At 48.9% G+C, this 14,006-nt stretch overlaps 1 protein-coding gene across 2 annotated transcripts in view; it reads right to left on the bottom strand.

Annotated features, from left to right (window-relative positions):
* Positions 1–14,006, bottom strand: part of grik3 (glutamate ionotropic receptor kainate type subunit 3) — an 83,385-nt gene that overhangs the window by 26,570 nt on the left and 42,809 nt on the right. For both annotated transcript variants that reach the window (XM_023821261.2, XM_023821263.2), the window contains 5 exons: positions 10,948–11,001; positions 7,915–8,088; positions 6,442–6,585; positions 4,750–4,857; positions 932–1,045 (listed from right to left, as the gene is read on the bottom strand). In XM_023821261.2, the coding sequence (XP_023677029.1) occupies positions 932–1,045; positions 4,750–4,857; positions 6,442–6,585; positions 7,915–8,088; positions 10,948–11,001 (594 nt within the window). The remainder of the gene's footprint in view (positions 1–931; positions 1,046–4,749; positions 4,858–6,441; positions 6,586–7,914; positions 8,089–10,947; positions 11,002–14,006) is intronic.

Raw genomic sequence — 14,006 nt, forward strand, 5'->3', positions numbered from 1 at the left:
TATCCCTCCCGATTCTGCTCAGTAATAATTACTGCCCGCGGGTCCAGCGTTCGTGTAACGACGACGTTTAGCACCTCTGATGACTGTCCCCCCCCAGCGCCCCATCCAAATTAAGCATGGCAGGGCTGTTTGTTGTCAGCGCCTGTCCCATAACCCCACAGAAATGCACGCCCTCCGTGACAGACTTAAATATAGGTGCTGGGGTGGGGGGGGGGATGTGTGTATCTCTATGGCACGGAACGATGGCATGTTTTCATTGCTGATATTAATAGTTTGACATCCTCCACACCATCCACTCTTCTGTAATTTGTCTTTAACTTGGTGTGTGTTTTTATCAACCCTTCCTGCCTCGGAATCATCCTGAAGCGACAAGACTAAGCTTGGGATATATTTAAATCCCCCCCACCCCTCACAAACACACACTTCACGTTTACGAGACAGGTCACAGATCGCGCGCTCCCACTCGGAATCTCACTGTGCAACTCTGCACGCCCTGGCACCCTGTTTGCCCCGGGGGGAGCCATCCCCCCCCCCCCCCCCCCATGCACTCCCACAAACCTGGGATTCCCCCGAGCATCTGCTGAGCTTCTGGGCCTGACTCTTCTGAACCCGGAATTATTTCAGAATGAGTCGCACGCCTCCCATGCGTATGTAACACCGGGTCTCAGCTCTCGAGCTTCTGTACTCCCACCATGTTTGAACAGTTTGTCACACTATAATTACTACAAATTCAAAACTTCAGCGCATAAGAAAAAAGGGCCTAAAATTTTGGATGACAGAAGTCCCGGCCCGTATGAATGTTTAATGCGTCAGGAAATGAGCTGGCTGTTCTCAGCATGGCCGGGCAGGACTCCGCTCAGCTCTCCCTCACGCCTTCTCCTCTTCTGTCCCTCCATTTCCTCTTAAGGACAAGCTGGCATTGCCCACTTACCAGCACAGTGGTGACGACCAGGGAGCGGTTGGCCAATGAGTCAGTGACGTTCATCCCTTTCCTCCTGGGAACCTCGGTGATGTTGAGACCCCCTGATGCACTCCATTTCCCCACCTGTGGATGGTGAGGGGGGGGGCAGGGGAGACACGGAGAACGATACAGAATCAGTCACAGCCCTCTGAAGGCCCTTCTGTCGGATGCTGGACGCTGCATCGTTAGCTATGCGTGTAGCATCTGACATTGCAACGCTGTCACTTTCCAACTATTTACATTTTATTTAATTATTAGACACTATGATTTGAAACAACATAGATATTTCCTTTTGCGAAGGCAGGGTCTTTCTTCAGGCCCCAATTACTCTGCCGACCCTGGGCTTTGAACCAGCAACCATCTGATCACAAGCGCAGCATGCAAACCCACTGAGGTACATGTCCCCTGCTGAGCTACGCACTGCTCACTATTGACCACTAGTAGGGTAAATCCCTGGCTTCTGTGCCTATACTTTTTTCATATATTGTAAAAGTACTCACAATTCTCATGCCCCACAGGAAGTACAATTAATCAGCCTTGATTAGGTTACCATTCTGCTGTAAGAGAATGGGTTCCTCTCAATGCAGTTTGATATATAGTCTCTGTAACAATGTTGAAGCTATGAGTTCAATCTGTATGGTGGTTCATATGCACAAGGGAAATTTCTGCCCCAATTATTGAATAAGAAGCCATTAAATTATCCTGTGAGTATAATCATCATATATAATGTGCATATTACGATAAGCTATGTGCAGAATTTTGAAAAATAATGCCGCTTTACAGCTTTTCGGATGAAATCCTTCATCTCATCAACTACTTCCAGGGACTTGTTCAGCGGCATTTTTCCTGTTATTAAACACAAGTGCTGACAGCTGTTTAATAGGCGCCACTATCCAGGTGCATTGTGGGAGAAATGCAGTCAATCATCCCTTTTAGAGCATGGGGCGTGACCTGAATATGCCTTTTCTGTGGCGCAGAGCCGGGCAGCGTGTTTTCTGATGCCAGGGTGTCTTTCATGGGAATTAAAGGGTGGCACATGTACAGAGGCATGAGCCTGGCGGCGGCCAGCAGGGGATGCCAGAGAGCAACTTTCCCCACTTGGTGAGAAGGGTCCAGCTGCAGACGCTCTAGTGGAGCTCTACCGGAAATACGTCACCTCCACAGGAAACACGTGACCTCTGTGTTTCAGCGAATAAACCCTAACCTTAATCTTAAGCCTAATCCTAACCCTAACCCTAACCAGAACTCCACTTTGCCCCCTTAAAGATCACGTGTTTCCTGTGGACGTGATGTATTTCCGGTGGAGCTCCATTCTACAGGCGTCTGCAGCGAGACCCTCTTGAACTTAGTTGAAGAGAGAAATGAGACAATAAGAACTCATGGTGGGCGGGGCATCAGCATTCTGTCAATCAGTAGGCGCCTTAACTCAATGACCCAATTAGCCCAGAGAGCAAAGGGTCTCTTCTTGAGCTCTGTGATCTGGTGGAGCTGCCAGCCTCACAAGTATCCTTAAATCCCCTCTGTAGGTCACTAAACTCAAAATAATTAGAAGAGCAAACTAACAAGCCATCAGCAAACGATGGAGCTGGCTGCCTTATAAAGCTCTGTAGCACCTTGGAAATCGCAGCTCTGACTCAGCTTTGGTGGCGGACTGAGACAGGGCAGCCGAGGCAGTTTTGTGAATGAACCACAAGTGGGTGGGTGTTGTGTCGCATCCCATCTTTTGCACATGGGAGTGTGCCCGTTTGTGCGCACGCGCTCCCACGTGTGTTTCCACGCGAGGAAGATTAAATATCAGTGCGCCGATGCGGTAAATATGCTTGACTCATAAATATTCATTCTTCTAAAATTATGACAGAAAATAATTTAATCGTTTTGCTACGGAGGTTTATACAGAGGACCCAAGCTTTGAAAGACCTGGAAAAAAAACGTGCGCTTGACGGAACAATCATTTCTCCTTGCTAAATGGCCTTTTTGGGACGGGCCTTCATGATTTTCATTTCAGGGAGCGCATTAATGCACATTTTTCGGTTTTTACTGGGGGGGTGTCTGCCCCAAGCGGGGAGAGAATGGGGGGGGCAGATCACTTTTGCTGAAGGCCCAGGCCCACATCTGAGCAAAGCCGGGAGTTCTGCACGGTCACGTTCGAAAACGGCCCTTTGGCCATCAAAGGGAAGCCTTTGGAGGAAGAGGACACGGACCAACGGAGCCCCGCCTTCACAGTCGGCGAAAACACTCATGGGGCTGGTTTTTAAAGCAGCCGCTGCCAGGCGGGGGCTGAAAGGCGCAGGAAACGATGTTCGCTCCAGAGTTCTGATTGAAAGCAGAGCAAGTGCCTCCTGAAAGGAATATTACTTACAGCTTGCGAGGGGAACGACTCCGCAAAAAGCGGGCCGTAAAAATATCGCAGCACTGCCTTCCGCTCAGCACGCTGGCCCATTCTTCCTAATTGCGCACAATTAACTCAATTCATTGAAAGTGATTATCCGAAGCAGTGAATCCAAACTTATTTTGGCGTCGCACAAAGCCGAGATTTCCAACTTTTTTTTTTTTTTTTCGCCTTTTAACGATATTAAGGCCTGCAATCAAGAGGCTTCTCCATTCCGGAAAGTTCTAATTTGATAAGAGTCTAAAATGCGCGTGGATATTCAATTAAGCGCAACCGAGCTGAAGTCTGCCTGCATCTGTCCGGGGGGGGGGGGCAGCAGATATTGGCACAATTCCCTTGAAATGTGACAAATATGCTTAAATTCCTTTTTAGGCCACTGACCGGTTTTTTTTTTCCCCCAGGAACATTTGAAGCGAGTAGGGTGGGGAGTGAAGCCGCGGAAGGATCCGGAAGGCAATAAATCAGAGTGAGTGATATCGGCAAGAAGGCATCAGCAGCTCCCCATTGAGAAATGATAACATGTCTCCCTAACTGGTTGCGCCTGAGGGCTTTTCTTGTGGGCACTTAAACATCACATGCGTTTGGTGCGTGTGTCTGTACTGAAATGCACGGTTTTACAAAGAAAAACCAGCAACGGGCAAATTAGCCCAGTAGCTAATGGAACAGAACCTTCGTAGAAGATTCCAGAATGCTGCAGTGTTGCCACGGCGACACCTGGGCCTCTTCCTACGGCACTAATAAGTTTAACGGTGCGGAGGCACCTCGCTGCCACGGGCAGCTTAACACGTGACCCCGGACAGTCGTTAGCAAAATCCACAGTTAACAATCCAATTTGCTTTACGGCCCACTAACTTACAATCGCATCAGTCATTTTGTTCCTTGTTAGGAGGTAAATTATACAACTGAACACCGATCGCGACGTACCAGTTCTCCTCTACAGACGGAGACAGAAGTATTACAACATTGCGGAGTAACAAACGCAAAAGGTGTGTCTGAGGGAGCTCATTACCCAAGGCAGCGGGGTGTGAATTCTTCCCGTTCGGTGGTGGCTGGTTTAAACGCCCCCCCCCCCCCCCCCCCCAGCTTCCTTCCTGTCAGTTACAGTATACATTTGGGTTAACACTGACCGGTGTGGTCCCTTGCCTGTCAAAGCCTCATCTGTAACATCACTACGTACTGTACATAGCCAGTGTTCGAACTAAAGGACACAGGGGACCCCCTAAAAAGACCAGCTTCACCCCCTCCCCCAAATATAATCTTGTATTATTTCAAACAGGTAGCTCCTCACTGGGGGTTCCCCAAGACCTCTGGCCAGTTATAATAATGTATATGACTGTTCATGTATGACTGTGTGGATGGTCTCCTGGCCTCTGGATCAGCCTGCTGGCCCCCTACCCACCTTCTCCAGCCCATCCTCCTTCAGGCTGATGATGTCCAGGTCGAAGTCGGTCCGCAGGCCGCTGGTCCTGTTGAACACCAGTCTCCCGGTCAGCCCCTCCCAGTGAGACTGTGGAGACATGGGGAGTTGTTCACATTGGCCCCCCAGCTGTAATCCACCCCCCCCACAACACGAGTTCTCGCCACCTCCTTTTAATTATGCTTCACACCCACATGGCTCAGACGTGTCTCGCCGGCGAGCCTCGATTAATTAATGACCGTCGCCCCCTCCCCCCCCCCCACCACCCTGCATTGACGCGGTGCAGGAGAAAACCCATTACAGTCCTCCATCCTGATTCATAGATAACCTCCCCCCTCCCCCGGCAGAGAGCGAGTCACATTCCCGGGGGGGTCAGAAAAGATGTCAGTTGATGTCACTGAGAGGCACCGAGCTCCAGGTGTGATGAGGACGGCTCTGGCTTATCAAGCACATACACACATGCGTCCCAGTCGGCCTGTTACACTCGCAGTCAGCCTCTGAGATTCGGGGCCATCACTTCTATAATCTTATTATAATCAGACTCATCAGAAAGGAGAGTCATTCTGCAGCATAACTGAACGCCGTCATTCTTAAGCTGCGTCTTGGCCAACCTGTGTTGACCAGGTCCCGAAAGCTGTACCCTGAATGGGATCTCCATCCTCTAACAGAGTAAGATCCTCCACCCCCACCCCACCCCCCCCCCCACACACACACACACACACATATCTAAAATGCCAGGAGAACAAAAGCAGAGTAGAATTAACAAACTTGTTTTAATTTAGGAAAATAAACCCGAATGTAATCAGCCTTAACACATTGCTGACAGATAATGAGGATTATTGTGTTTCTTAAAGGTACGGTACTGCTTTGGGCCATGCACTGTTCCTGGGAAATTTACAAAGTACTTTTCAGCCATATGCATACATAACATAACAGGCACATGCAAAATGGAAAAAAAATGCCTGATAGCTGTGAGGCATACTGCATCAAATTAGCATTGTGTAAAATATGTTATTTAACTGACATTATTTAAAATTCTATGGGGCTTAACATTCAGCACAAAGGTTGGTGAAATGGTATAAAATGTGGTATCAGTGTTTACTTCCACAGCCATGTTTACTCTGTTATGGTTCAGGGTGAATTTTTAACATTGTGCATTGTGTATGAAGGGCCCCTATTCTAACCGGAGAGTAATGTCCAGGTTATGATGTCATCAACGCCGACCCCTTGGTGCTGTAGGGAGCAGGCTGTCCCCTCCACCAAGCATTCTCACACTAGCAATTTTACCAGGGATGTAAGGGTGCAATTGCACCCCCTACTGATCAGATGAAAATACTATTTGAACATACCGAGTCCAATAAAATTTCAATAATTTTAAAAGTTATATTTGAAAATTTGGCTTATGTTAGAATCAAAATGTAATAATATCAATTTATTGTAAATGTATTTACTATTTGTTTTTGGCTATTTATTTATCTAGATTAATGATTGGTTGGGCTCTCTCATCTTGCACCCCCTGGGAGAAGAGCCTAGAGTCACTGATGCATTCTCAGCTGGTGAAGGACGTCGGTTTGGAACAGTTCAAGAGGACAGAGATTGTGACCTGCCTGGATCACCCGCTCGGACCCTGTGCTCGGACTCCCCAATTCCCCCAAGCATGCCGGCCTTCAGCACCTCCTTGATGAAACTCATGAACCGTCCCCCGAACCTCCAGGGCTTGTGGCGGTGGCACTGCAGGGAGTTGACGGTCATCTGAGGCGCGTGCTGGTAGGAGACGGACACCACGTGGACCGCGTCATACGTCAGAGCCGCGTCTGTCTGGAATGAAGGGAAGCAGTGAGGCACAGGGTCAATCAACCCAGTAAACCACAGACACGCGGTCAATTCAGCATCTGCTAAAGCAGGTAGCTGCCATGAGGTCCATTTACTCAGACCGAGATGCTGGAGAATCCAGGTTACATGGATACACTATTACACTTGTGTGGACATTGTTTGAGGGGGAGATGCTCTGAAATCCATACTTTTCCCTAATAAATGCAGCCAGAAGGAAGAAAGGTTGAGTTTGAAACCACAATGAATGGTGCAAATGCAACTAAATGTGATCCATTTTAATTGCTTACCGCCTGTTACTAATAAATGGTGCTAAATGCCAATTGCTGTGAGAACAATTTGTCAAAGCAGTTCATTCCTTTCGCTTGGCCGTAAGGCCGCCCCCCCCCCCACCCCCTCTTCAGGGTCTTGCGTGACTGAGCCTCATCGCAGGCCGAGCAGTCGGACAGCTGATGGATTCGAAAATAATTGCCACACCCTATGAATGGATGAGTTCTGGACGCTGTTTTTCCAAGAAAAATATCACCAGGAGCAGACGGGTAATTTAAACAGCCCGTCCGTTTTCATGATTCCCTTTCACAGAAGGCAGCTTTCAGCCTTTAGCAACACAAAATCAGAAGCCCGTGCGTCTGCGTTGTATTAGGCGGAAACGCAACCGAGTCTGAACCAATTAAACACTGTGGCCATAAATTATCCTGGCAGCTGTGTGAAAAAAAAATACTGCATTCAGAGATTCTGCCATCTCTGCACAGCAGAAAAATAAAAAAAGTTGTAGGGACGAGTCAGTAGTAGCAAATCAGTTGTGGTAAACACACACACAAACACAGACATATATATATATATATACAGTATATATGTGTGTGTGTGTGTGTGTGACGTGTAAAGACAGGAATGTTTCACTATTCAACTGCTTTATTTAAGTCCTAATGAAGCTTTTTGTACTGCTTACGGCAAAGAACAGAGCCCCTTCTTGATTTTTAGGCACAATTTATTAATAAATTCATTTTAAAATCTGTATTAAATTCCAGTTTACGTGTCTACGCTCCTTGAGTCTGGATGGGTTATGCTCTTATTTAGCAAAACCCCTAGCGAGGCTTTCCTTGTTATTTGGGTATCAGCGATGGAATCTGTGCTGATTGGATTTCTGCCAGCCTGCCGGCGTGGTTCACTGCGCCGAAAAAGGTGAGCAAATAAAACGGGGATCGATGGGAACTCAAGGCCGAGCAAACAGGCGTCACTAAGACACACGGTATGAACTGCACCTCTCCGCAAAGGCCAGACAAAAGCGGAAAAGAAAACAGGAAAACAAACCCATACCGTCATGATCCCGTCCAGGAGGCCGGACTCCGGCTTCGGGGCTGCCTGCAGCCTCTCCGTCGACCACTTCTCCACAATGGAGGCCACCTGAGGGTTCTCCACGTTCAGGATGCGGAAGCCGGTCATATTCACCCCGCAGTAGCGGTATGGCTCAAGATCCAGGGCAAAGAGATCCTTTAGGGTGGGAGACAAAAAGATCCCGATTAGCGGGTGGCGGTGATCAAGGTTTATTGTCACCAAGAGAGACAGCAATGATAGGAGGAGACAAGCCAAGAGGGCGGGGCTGTATACCCACAGAAATTATATCCGCAGCCCATAAAACATACACAAGCCCCTGATGAGGCCTTAAACAGAGTCCTAACCAAGTGATGAGATCACTAAGAAATAATACAACCAGGGATTAGTGGCCACAATGCCAGCTTTATGTCCGCCCCCTTAGGGGCCTGCCTACAGATGGGACCGTCCAAAAGGACTGCAGTACCTCCCTGTCAGAGCCACTACCGAAACGACGCTGAAAACACCCCCGGCACAGATGGAGAGATAGGTATCAGCACGGTGTCTCTGAAATAGATGTTTTTAAAGTCCCTCCGAACGGGTGGGGCAGGATATTTAATTAGCACCCCACCGGGTGTGTTAAAAAAAGCTTCGAGACGTGCACGGCTCCTCAATCCACACAGACGTCCTTCCCTTCTCCCAGACGCTGCCATGGAGTCCGATCACAGTACTCATGTGTCCCTGCTACTCCATTAACGTACCTCCTAGTGAAAACGTCATAATGTAGATGGTTTCTAACACGTTAACTGCAGGAAGGAATAATTAATTGGCACTTAAGAATATATAATCTTTTTATATCTTTGTGTGTTTTTTTCCTCTCTAAATAAACAGTCCATCAATAAAATGAGTAATTTCTGTGTTTGTACTTTCAGCTAAATAGAGGATGTTTGCGAGCGGAGGACTAAAGCTGAAGTTTCTCCGACATAATTATTCCAAATACATTTTGCTTCAAACGCAAAGTGATTAACCAGCCACAGCATTAATGCAGGGGCAGAATACTGAGCAGACTCGTCTAGGCTGCAGCTTAGGGGCCCACAGTGACCAGAGGGCCCTTTTTTTAATTATTACTTTTTAGAAGGGACCCTTTATTGGTCGTTTATTTGTTTGCAAGTTGGTGATTGGTTGAAACTGAATGGAGACGAATTTTAAATATATCTCTTTCTTTGGTACACTTCTTGTACCCTTGTGCGTTTTGTGGTATGCATGTGCATAGTCGTCTCTCTTACACTGAGTCTGTTTTTAAAATGCATGGAGGAAAACATTCTAATGCTAATGACTTTTTTTATTGATTGGAATGTGCCCCTCTCTGTAAAGTTGTCTATCTGTGGTCTATGCTATCTATGGTAACTGTATCTAGCACATTGTGATTCAGTTGACACTCAGTGGATGAGCGTGTACAGTAATGCTTTACGGTCTCCGCTATTGTGATTCATTCAATGAGGTCTCTGTTTATTGTTCTTCTGATGTGATTGTGTCACATTCTCTTTGACTTTGTAAAACTGACTTTATAATTTCTAATATTTATTAGTTTTATAGCTAATTGTTTTGGGGAGTAGGGGCAGAAGAAGGGCCCCCCAGAAAGTACTGCCTAGGGGCCCGAGCAGGGCAATCCGCCGCTGCAGAAATGTGTTATGTTTTGTAAACAGGAAACAGGTCTGTAAGGCTTGCTCTGATTGGGATAATGTAAAAGCAAGCATGGGAGGGCAGAACCGGGACTTTATTTGGGTTTTACGTTTAGCGAGATGGAGGAGAGCAATGAGAGGGCAGCAATATGAGCAACAGGTTCACAGACGGAGGCAGGATTTGAATTTGGCCTGGTACGGAAAGACAGAAGTCTAATTTCATGTCAACATGAGCATGAAAGGCTGTGTCAGCTGACCCCCCCCCCCCCCCCCCAGACCTCCACGCCCCACCCCCGTCCTCTGAGGACCTTTGTGAATTACTGTATCTAATTCATGCATTGTTCATGCCATCGGCAGTGACTATGCTCATCTGTATTCATAGGTGCTGAGAAAATTTACATGTAAACATAAAAGGAAGTGAATCGGTCATCGTTACTGCGGAGCTTTGCTGCTCCAAATTAACGAGGATTAATACTCATCTGGGTCAATAGGGATATATTTATCTCAGGTTGTGGTACGGAAAGTCCTGTGACGATTTAGAAACCTGCACAGAGATTATGAGGCGCACAGAAACTGCAGAATCATTTGTTTATGTAACTCTTTTGGCAATAGGTCAGTTAAGTATCAGAATTTACCGCCAGAAGGTTATGAGCTCAGACATTACTGGTTAACACTGGTGGGATCATGATACCCCTCTAATGGGCGTGTGGGTTTCTCTGCTTCTACTCCGAGAGGAGAGTTCATAAAGTCTCCCAACTTGGGCTCGGCGAGAGAAGTTTGGAGCTAGATATCAGGTGATGGAGGCGATAGGCAGAGTAAAACCGGCTTGGCACTGCGGGCGGCAGAAACCAGGTTATGTTATCGGGCCTCTGCTGGCGGAGCAAATTAGGTGTCAGCCGCCAAGGTTCTCCGTTATCGCGGCAACGGCGCAGAGGCGCAGACGTACGGATGGTCGAGGTGCTGCATCTCGAAATGGATACTGGAACACCGAGATAAAAGCTGAGGGAATAAATATTACCGTTAATCCCAGGAAGTTCAAAACCGAGGTTAAAAAAAAAAAAAGAGTATTTATTTTGAAATTCAGAGGAGTCACCTTCCGGTAGCTGTTCCTGCCTAAAATACGCCAAACAGCGACAGTACTTGCTGTAAGCGCGGTCTCTTTGTCCCGCCTCTTCAAAGGCCGCCGACTTTAAGAAGGGGGGGGAGGGGAGCTTATCGCAGCTCCGTCTATGTTATCCTTTCGTCACACGCTGTCGAAATCGCGGTCTGGATTTAACTCCCGCAAGCGGTGATCCGATAAAACGGGGAAGATGAGAACAGATGCGGTTTCATTTGCATGAGCAGGAGGGTACCTTACCAGCGTTGTGAAGATGTAGTGATAGTACTCCGTCATCATCCCCATGGCCAGCGCCTGTAGAGGGAAGCGCAGGAGAGCGAGTGGGGTAAGTAGGCCATGACACTGACTGATCATCTTACCGAGAGAGCTTGCGAGAGCCCCAGAGCTGCTGTACGGTGTCAACGAGCCTTAACGATCGGAGCACGAGTGCTGCTTCTTCTTCCTGGCTGGCTGTCCACCCGGCAACGAAAACCAAGCGTGATCTGTGCCAAGTGCCCTACTCAGGTCTAACAATTCAGCTTCGTGTTTAGCGTGAGCCGAGCAGCACAGGAAGCATCTTCCCGGTACGACTGCGGCAGGAGGAGGACATGTGAAGCATGTCACTGGGGCATGTCACACACGTTTCACCGGGGCATTTGTCCTCAGCTTCTCCAAAACTCAGATTATTCCCCATGTAACCACACAAATGATCTCTCCCTGTTCGTTTCTGCCTTGGTTATGCTAAAAATGGCTCAGAGTGAATACAAAAGACACTGGAATGGGATCCCGTCTAAATCAGGGGTGGCCAATTTTATCCTCAACGGGTCAGTGACAATGAATGCAGGTTTTTGGGGTGACCTTTAGGTCAGCTGTTCAAACCCAGGTGTAAGCGCTCTTCAGCCAATCAGCCCTTTAATTAATAACCTAATTAAGGAAGCGCAGTGAAAACCCAGCAGCCCTTTCTGGATAAGACTGCCTACCCCTGGTCTAAATCAAATGACACAATGATTATCTAACCCTTGCTGTTTCATTTAAGCTACCTGTAAATGCTTTATTCACCCATAGAGGAGATAATTTATTTTAAACTCCTGAGGTTATGCAAATGGGCTGTACTGCCCTTCTGTTCTCCATGTTAAACCTCAAGCCAAGCATTAATCTACTTATGTTAACTAATTGACATGTTCCGTGACCTTTAGATTTAAGGCGCCTGACTGTGGTGGCATGGGGTATCTTAAAAGGCACATAGATCATGGGAGAAGGACTTCACAAAGGATGGGAAGAGCACCTTACACCAGCGCTATTCAACTCACGGTCCTCAAGGGCCGAGCCCTGCTGATTTTCCAGTCTTCCTTCACCTGTGAGCCAGGTGTGAAGCCTCTGACCAATCAGAATCAGTAATTATTACAATAACCACCTGGGAGAACTGAAAAAAACAAGGCCTGGATTTAGAATCGAGGACCCTAAACCCTACTGTAAGCCCCGCCCAGGCCCGCATCAAGCCCCACCTCAAGCCCCGCCCAGGCCCCACCTCAAGCCCCGCCCCGAAGCCCCGCCCTAAGCACACTGGCTTCCTGTTCTTCATGACAGTCTTTATTTTTTTACTTTCCCAGCTAGACATCACCACGCTCATGTCCGCCGCCACACTCCCAGAAATAGCTTCCGCGCTCCCAGATTAAGTGGACAGGCGGCACAAAGTGCTACAGGGGTAAACAGCACACAGGAGCGCAGTGCGGCTGGCAGTGCAGCTGGCGGGGGCCCGGCGAGAAGCAGGGGGCTGGAGTGACAGCCGCAGAGGGCACGCTGGGACAGTAAAGGATCGGGGGGGCGGGGGGCGGCAGGGGGAGCGGGGTGGACATACATGTCCTGACAGCCAGGTCAGCGTGCAGAGGTGAGGCGTCAGAACGTGAGCCTCAGGCTCCTGAGGGGTCAGCAAGCGGCGAGGCTGATTACAGCGGTACTAACTGGGGGAGGGGGGGGCTGAGGGGGGGGGCTAACTGGGAGCAGCACAGCTGCTCATTTGTGGCCATGCTGTCACACCACAAGTGTGATAAGGGAGGGGTGGAGAAGGGGCATGTGTCATTTTTACCATACAACAGTCCCAAACAGAAACATAAACATGCATTTTAGGGGACGTATATTAACAGCTGGTGTTCAGCAATCAGTGCTTGGATAATGGCAGACATGCCAGAATATAAATAACCACATAATTTATTTCCCCCCACCATGAGCAGGAGACCTTCAGAGTCCCTGCTCTCCCCAAGGCCTTTGACCTTTCCTCAAGGGCAGAAGCGCAAATGACCTACAGCCTCTCAGGCACCTACAGCCTCTGAGGCACCTACAGCTTCTCAGGTACCTACAGCTTCTCAGGTACCTACAGCCTCTCAGGTACCTACAGCCTCTCAGGCACCTACAGCCTCTGAGGCACCTACAGCCCATGAGGCACCTGCAGCCTCTGAGGCACCTACAGCCTCTCAGGCACCTACAGCCTCTCAGACACCTACAGCCCATGAGGCACCTACAGCCTCTCAGGCACCTACAGCCTCTCAGACACCTACAGCCCATGAGGCACCTGCAGCCTCTCAGGCACCAACAGCCTCTGAGGCACCAACAGCCTCTCAGGCACCTGCAGCCTCTCAGGCACCTACAGCCTCTGAGGCACCTACAGCTTCTCAGGTACCTACAGCCTCTGAGGCACCTACAGCTTCTCAGGTACCTACAGCCTCTCAGGTACCTACAGCCTCTCAGGCACCTGCAGCCTCTCAGGCACCTACAGCCTCTGAGGCACCTACAGCCTCTGAGGCACCTACAGCCTCTCAGGCACCTACAGCCTCTCAGACACCTACAGCCCATGAGGCACCTGCAGCCTCTGAGGCACCAACAGCCTCTCAGGCACCTACAGCCTCTGAGGCACCTACAGCCTCTCAGGCACCTACAGCCTCTCAGACACCTACAGCCCATGAGGCACCTGCAGCCTCTGAGGCACCAACAGCCTCTCAGGCACCTGCAGCCTCTCAGGCACCTACAGCCTCTGAGGCACAAAACAGGGGTAAAGAAAGAAAGAAAGAAAGATGACGGAGGAGCGAATCACAAAAAAAAACACCTCTGAGGGTTCAAGGTCAACAACAGCCCCCCCCGAGTGAGACCACTCTGATGTACTGTTCTCATAGGATGTCACCGTTTCATCCAGCAAAATGTCATTAACAACTGCTACAGCGTTCCCCCAGCTAGGTGAGCTGTGGAGACCCTCCAGCATACGTGCTTCTAATTGGTCAGCAAAGCACAGCAGCCATAATAAGCCAGGTGACGGGGTGCAGCTCTCA

This window comes from Paramormyrops kingsleyae, chromosome 9 (assembly GCF_048594095.1).
Source record: "Paramormyrops kingsleyae isolate MSU_618 chromosome 9, PKINGS_0.4, whole genome shotgun sequence".
Taxonomy (NCBI): Eukaryota; Metazoa; Chordata; class Actinopteri; order Osteoglossiformes; family Mormyridae; genus Paramormyrops; species Paramormyrops kingsleyae.